The sequence below is a fragment of the Nicotiana sylvestris genome, chromosome 3 (assembly GCF_000393655.2).
Source record: "Nicotiana sylvestris chromosome 3, ASM39365v2, whole genome shotgun sequence".
In the NCBI taxonomy this organism is placed as follows: domain Eukaryota; kingdom Viridiplantae; phylum Streptophyta; class Magnoliopsida; order Solanales; family Solanaceae; genus Nicotiana; species Nicotiana sylvestris.
In genome coordinates this window covers 84,689,723-84,697,376 of record NC_091059.1, presented here as the reverse complement: position 1 = coordinate 84,697,376, position 7,654 = coordinate 84,689,723, and the positions used below count along the sequence as shown (strand labels likewise).

The window sequence follows — 7,654 nt, the reverse complement described above, 5'->3', positions numbered from 1 at the left end:
AGCCCCATATCACATTAAGCCATGAATTTCAGAAGTATGCAAGCCATAGACATATAAGAATGAAATAGTAACGGCCAAGTAACTTACACTTAAGCGGATAACAAGAATAAACAAAAGTCCATAGTATTCTGAATATCATCAAAGAGCAAGAACCCAGAATCTTAGTGCCTCAAAGTTCCCAAGGGTTTCAAATGAGCCCCGAGCAGTGCTTGCACCAAGAAAATTTAAAAAATCAAATTTCGGTAGCCTTGGATTTCACCCGGCCAAGAACCAGAGTATAGAACATGAGAATTAGAGAACAAAGAGCAATAACTTCAGTTTTTAGTGAAATTTTCTTAATGATTAAAGTCTGTCAAAAAGGGGAATGGGGAGGGGTTTATATAGTAGTGGAAATTGAAAGAACAAATATGGAAAACAATCAATTAAGCACAAACAAGGAAAGAGAATATCATATACAAATCGAAATCAGAAGGGAGATGGAGTGACTCAAACTCTAATTGGGTTCAATTGTCTGAAACTCGAACCAAGAATGTAAATCTCTCTTTATTAAGCGTATATAGATGGAATACCGCCTAAGATCAAAAGATCCAAGTCGTTCAGTCCAATCTGAGAAGTGATTCTTTCCAAACTTAGGCAAGCACCTAAGTAATACCATAAATGAATAAACAATAGCGAGAGAAGATAAATAAGGTAAGTGAATAAATTATTGATTCCATTTTAGGGCAAAATTTGGAGAAGTTGAGAGATGTGGCGGCTAAGGTTCGTAGAAGAAGAGAGGGGGGATTCAAATGCGACTGGGAGGAGAAATCAGTCTCTAGGGTTTTGGGGTGGGGATATAAGGAGAAGTGGGGGAGATATTGTGATCTGTTGATCACAACGGCTGGGATTTGAGAAAACTTAAGTCGGGTTTTAGACTGGGTTAGGAGTTAGGGTTGTTTGGTTTGGGCTAGGGTTATTGGGCCAAGGGTTTTGGGGTAATTGGGCTGAGGTTTGGGTAGTTTAGGTTCGAAAAATAGGTAAAAAATTAGGCTACTATTTAAATAACCCAAAATTTATTAAAAATGATTTATTAAATGCTTAATAAATAAAATAAAATATTATTTATGCACTGAAATTTTTTCAAATTATAACTTTGTATTATAAAAATATAAATATGCTATTTTGGCACAGTATAATATAAAATAAAGAGTAATTGTATGAATATATACCATTATTGCAAAATTAGACAAAATAGCTTTAATAATGCTAATGTAATTATATGTAATGAAATATACCACAGAATAAGGAAGAGAGCAAGAGACTCCAAGAAAGCAAACTAAACCATAGATACGAATGTTTCCCTACAAAGGGGCTGGCTTCAACAACCCATAATGGACGGCTTGCCAAGCTACACAAATAGTTAATTTGCATATAGTCGCAAAAGTTTTCCTACAAAGGGGCTGGTTTCAACAACCCATAAGGGATGACTTTCCAAGCTACACAACTCAGAAAACTTTTGTACTATAACTAACGTTAGCTGTTTATAACTGAGAAAACTTCCGTACTACAATAAGCTAACTTTCTTAGAGTATTCTTACTCTATTTTCATACATGGACCGACCTTCCCATCCATTTGAAAGAAAGAACAAGAGGAAAATTTATAAAGCACTCATATGTAATATACCACAAAATATTTACAAAGGTTACAAGATGATCCTACAACTACTACAAGGCCTCCTTTATATAGGACTAGGAGGTTCTTACAAGACAAACTTGCACTAAAATAAACCTATCTTACATGGCAAACCTATCTACAAGTGGGTCCCTTTTGGCATATGAAGGATCTTAGGCAAACCAACTAGAAAACTCTTGAAAACATGTGAAAGAGGTGAAATATACATGGTGTAGCATGTGAAAGTATGCGGGATCATGTGATGGCATGTGAAAGTAGGGTGTTGCTTGTGATTAGGAATGTGGAAGCACGTGAAAGAATGTGAAAGTGGGGCCCAGATAATATGAAAAGATGTGGAAATTTGTCTTGGTATGGGTAGATGATTTTTAGGGTTTTTTGGTAGGTAATGTAGGATTATGGTGGGATTAGCAGGGACTTAGCTAATTATCTTCCATTGATTTTCTAGGTTGGTCTTCTAGGCATCTTTTCAAAGATCTTGTGTAGTAATGCCTGGAACTTGATGTTCCTTCTTCATTGTTTTCCTTCTCCTTTGGATTGAGAGATGTAATCCGCAACCTTAATCTGTAGATGTCGTGATTGATCTTTTCTCGGATAACTTCGTATGGGGTTTGATATTCCTTTGCTGCTTCCCGGACCCTTTCCCAGTGAGGATGATTGCTGGTATAATTCCAGCTTGCCCAGTATTTTGGCCATATCTCCCTCGGGATGCATCTGTTTTGCTGGAAAAGGATTCTTTGTGCCTCGCTATATTATGTTTCCATGGATAAAATGGACACGAGAAATTTCCACCAGAATGAGGCCTCTGCTTGCGCCTGGAATTTTCCATTAATAATCTTCACTGGCCTACTGAATGAATACATTTGCTGTGTAGGAATCGTTGAAATATTTTATCCAATATCTTCTAGGTTTGAACCATAGCAAAAATACTTTAAGAGTTGGTGCAATGTTATCAAAATCCTTGAAGACGTTGCATTTGAATTCCATGAAAATATAATACTGATGGCATAAGTACCAGAAAAATTATATTAGTTATTGTGGAAAATCCTTGGCTTGAGCTATAAATATATGGCAGAAGGGATATTCTGGATTGACCCCATATGTCTTGAGAATGGATCCTCCATGTTGCCGGAGAACTTAGAGCTCATAATAAGTTCTTCTTTCCATAATAATTGACGGATCAAAGGGATCCATGAGGTTGAACAACTCCGGTGAATGATATGTTGGCTTTAATGAACTTGTTCCTGATATATTTGAAAGCATGAAGATGTAGCTGATTAGATTTTGCTTTGAATTTAGTTTTTCTTGGGAAAATCTCTTTGTGAATTCCTCCGATCGAGACAAAAAATATGCGAGAATATTATCCTTTCCTTTCAGGTGCCTGACTTGAAACTTGTATGGAGAGAACCATTGAGCTCACCTGAGAATCTGAGGATTGGGAATAATTTTTAAATTTATCTGAATCATCTTTGGGAAGGACTTCACATCCATTTGTATCAGAAAATCTGTGTGAATCAGGAAAAAATTGAATTTCTTGATTCCATTCTTTACTTCAAGGATTTCTTTGAAATGGAGTGATAATGTTTCTCGGCATGAACTTTCCACAAGCATATCCGCATATTTCTTCTGGCCATCTTTTTCTTCAAATAGAACAGCACTCCAATATTCATTGCTGGCATCAGTTTGCAGTATCTTCTTTACATCTAATGGGATGTAGAGCGACTTCACATTGTTAGATATCTCCTTTATTTCCCTGACTGCTTCATCTTGTTTCTTTCCCCATGATGGAGAATTTTTCTCGAGCATCTCTGTGAGCAGAGAAATGTATATAGAGATATTTGGGATAAAATCTCTTACATAATTTACGACACCCAAGAACTGTTGTATCTGCTTTGTTGTAAGGCTGGTATCTGGAAACTTGAGTAGTTCCTGACATATATGGGGTCCTGGACTATATGCACCTTGGACAAAATGCATTTCGAGTTAATCAATCTCTTTTTGAGCAAGAACCATCTTTTTTGCTGAGAGCATGATTCCGTACTGTGTTACCAATGCCTCAAATTAATGAAGCAAGTTGACATGTTCCTCCAATATATCACTAAATAACAGGATGTCATCAATGTAAACTAAAGAGGTATGGAGAATGGGCTGGAATATTTTTATCATGGCCTTTTGGAACAAGGAGGGTGCAATTTTTAATCCAAAGGGCATGACTTTCCATTGGAAGTGATGACCGGGAATGCAAAATCCCATTTTGGGTCTTTCTTCAGGGTGAATTCCCAATTGCCAAAATCCAGACTTAAGATCAAATTTGGAAAAATATTTGGCCTTATCTAAGCGGGAGAAAATAGTGAGTTTATTTGGGATAGGGAATTTATCATCTTGGAGGAAGTGGTTAAGTGGCTGGTAGTTAATAACTAACCTGAGTTTTCCTCTTGTCTGCTTAGCTATTTTATTTACATAAAATGCTTCGCATGCCCATTGTGAATCTGATGGCTCTATTAGATCAAATTCCAAGAGTTCTTCACATATTCTTTTTGCATCTGAAGATGATCTGGATTCATGCCTGAATTACTGGCTTTTGTTGGATTGATGTTTTCATTCTTCTTGAAAGGAAGCTTGATAAAAAACTCTTCGTTTTCCATAACGGGCTTTTCCCTTTCTTTATGAAGTACTTGTGAGATTCATCACATGAATGATCAATAAGATTTTGCTCAATCTCTTTGATTTGTTAGTCGTTGGTGATTTGGAATAGCCTTGGAATCTCAGAATAAGGTTTGAACTGCTTCTTAAAAGCTATTTTTTTGGCTTTGATCTGGAGTTGATCTCTAAGTTGTCTGTAAATGCCGAATCCAACAATAAGATCTTTTCCTGGTACACCCAACCCTATCAGCTTGGTTCTATACTTAAATCCTGGAAAGAACTCAATTGTGATTGGATGCTTTCTGATGACGGTGGTAGTTAGGTTTCCATTTGATGCAGTGTTAAAATCCTTAAAGTGCAACATCAATTGATCTTCAGGGAGGACAACAAGATTTATGAGTGAGGAAGCAACTCCAGTGTCAATGAAAGCAATAATTTGAGTTGGTTTATCCCATTTGGATGAATAGAATTTGAGTTCTACTTGAGGAACGACTATGAGAGCATTGATCTCCCCTCGGGCTTCGATCACTGGTTCTGAAATTTGGTAGTGATCATTGCCTTGATCTTCATAGATATCAAGAGAGAATAAAGTTTCTTCACTAGGTTCATCATCCATAGAGAATATGGATTCAAGTTCCTTATCTTTTCCTAGATGTATGCTAGTGTAATCTTCAATCTCTTCAAGGAGTTTGACAGATCTTCTTGATTGGGGACAATTTTTTGCAAATGTCCAATCTTATGGCAAATAAAGCATATGTTCTTCTTGTGAAAATTTCCTGGCCTTCTACGTCTGAAATATTTTTTGCGTCTCTTGGACCTTGATTTTCCGTCTAGAATTCTTGGCTATCTGAACCTCCTGAATCCTCTATGTTGCCTAGATGTGTGGCAGGAACATCCTAATCCGGTGATTAGATCAGATTTGCGGCATGCTTTGTCAAGCGCTAGATTGTGTTGAATAATATTGTTTTAGGGCAGAGCGCTTCGTACAAATGTCATCCAATGCGACGAAAATAGCTTGCCTGATGTAACCAATTTGTGGGATTGTTATGGATGGAAACTTTTCTTTAATGATGGTCATAGTTCGGCTTTCCAACAACTTTGGAAGGGAAGAGGCAAAGGCTTGCTTTAGATTGATGTCTGTACACGGTTAAATTGGAGGGCTCAATTTTATGATCGTTAGGGTGCCTCGTAGAGACCACCCTCGGAAGGCTCGAAGTTTATCTTGGAGTTTGCCCCCGAGGGTTCTCAACGGTCAACCTCGAGGCAGTACAAATCAAAGGCTATGATGGATAGACAGGAAGTTCCCAAAGCACGTGATTAAAGTTGACCTAGGTCTATTAGGCTAGCATAAGCCCGTACCATGGCATTAAATGGATGTACCAGCCATATATCTTTATAATAAATGCATTTGTACTATGTTGGTATTCTCCCCACATATATAAAGGGGATCCTTGTCATTTTGTAAGATCATCTGATACACAATATTGAATACACAAGAACATTCTTTTTGCTCTCTAATACATTCTCTCTTGACCCCCTTTATTTACATTTATTACTTGCATTCATCGTGTTCTATGTATTGTTCTTCAGTTATTTCTCATTTTTGGCCATAAAGAGCCGCCATCAAAATTATCATAACTGTTAATCCTCTATCGACTGCCCATAGTCGGGCATCCGACTCGACCTCGAGGCCCAGAATATGCAATCCCGTGGCCCCGATTTCCAGCCATTTGGTTTGATTATTGCACTATCTACAAGCTCTTGTCTTATCTTTCAATCTTTCACTTAGCATTTATTGTCGAAACAACTAGCATAAAACCAGATCACGTATTTTTAGAACAACAAAATCAAATCTAATTGTTATTACCATTTTCACGGTAAACAGTTTGGCGCCCACTGTGGGGCTAAACATAATAGTGATTGTTTTCTTGCTGGTTTAACACATAACACAAGTTATCTTTCACGCCTTTTCTTGTCCAAGAATCTTTGATTTCAGGTCGGAATGTCTAACTCAGTGAATGCACACGAAAACAATGGTCTTGAGGACCATGGAGAAAATGATGTAGCTGTTCCAGGTATTGGTGCACCACCATGAAACCTTGAGGACGCACCAGAACCAATCCCCACGGATGTGGTCTCATGTGATGCCCAAAACATCGATATAAGCTCTCATACTAACAGGAGCGTACACTAAGGAGATCAACAAGAAGTCCAAAAAACCCCAGCTCGGGAAGAACAAGAGGTTAGCCTTCATGTTATTTTTGATATGTTGTAGGCACAACAACTCGCTATTTCTCAGCTGCAGAGCCACCAGAAAACCCCAAGTACAGCGGCCCCGGGAATGGTCCCTCGGACCGAACAAGCACCAAAACGGTCGAGTAAAAACGGGTCGGAAGCCGATCCCGCTATTATAAAGATGCTTGAGGACCTCACAAAGAGGATTGAATGGGGCAAAAAGATGATAGAAGCCAACGACAAAAAGGTGGAAACCTACAATTCAAGGGTCAACCAGATCCCGAGTGCACCCCCGATCTTGAAGGGTGTTGATTCGAAGAAATTTGTACAAAAATCATTCCCATCAAGAGCGGCTCCGAATCCCATCCCAAAAAATTCATAATGCATGATCTCCCAAAATACAATGGGACCTCTGACCCCAACGAGCATGTCACAGCTTACACCTGTGTCGTAAAGGGAAATGACCTGAAGGACGACGAGATCGAATCCGTCCTGTTGAAGAATTTCGGGGAAACACTTTCAAAAGGAGCCATGATGTGGTATCATAAACTAGCTCCGAATTCAATAGACTCATTGGCCATGCTGGCAGATTCTTTCATAAAGGGACATGTCAGTGCCATCAAGGTGGCTACAAGGAAATCCGACGTCTTCAAAATCAAACAAAGGGAAAATGAAATGCTGCGAGAATTCGTATCCCACTTTCAAATGGAGTGGATGGAGTTACCACCAGTCATCGATGACTGGGCAGTGCAGGCCTTCACCCAAGGTCTAAACAAAAGAAGCTCGGTGGCTTCGAAACAACTGAAGCAGAATTTGGTTGAGTACCCCGCCGTGACTTGGTCGGATGTCCACAACCGATACCAATCGAAGATCAGGGTCGAGACGACCAACTAGGAGCCCCATCGGGCTCGGTATACCCAAGTAGACTTCTGGAAAAGGAGCCAAAGCCAAACAAAAAAAGGTACCAGCCATACACCGAAGGCAAGAGAAATGCCCCGAGGCGTAACATACCCCAAAATGATCGAAGAAAAGACCGAGGTCAGAACCCTGGGGGACTCATGAGTAGATTCAAATTCCATAGGCACACAGGACCGACGGAGGCACCAC

At 39.1% G+C, this 7,654-nt stretch overlaps 1 protein-coding gene across 1 annotated transcript; it reads left to right on the top strand.

Moving 5' to 3' along the window:
- The first annotated feature begins 6,928 nt into the window (after window positions 1-6,928).
- On the top strand, window positions 6,929-7,441 carry LOC138887603 (uncharacterized). The gene has a single exon (XM_070169368.1). The coding sequence runs from the start codon at window positions 6,929-6,931 to the stop codon at window positions 7,439-7,441; it is 513 nt and encodes a 170-aa protein (XP_070025469.1).
- Window positions 7,442-7,654: the final 213 nt, after the last annotated feature.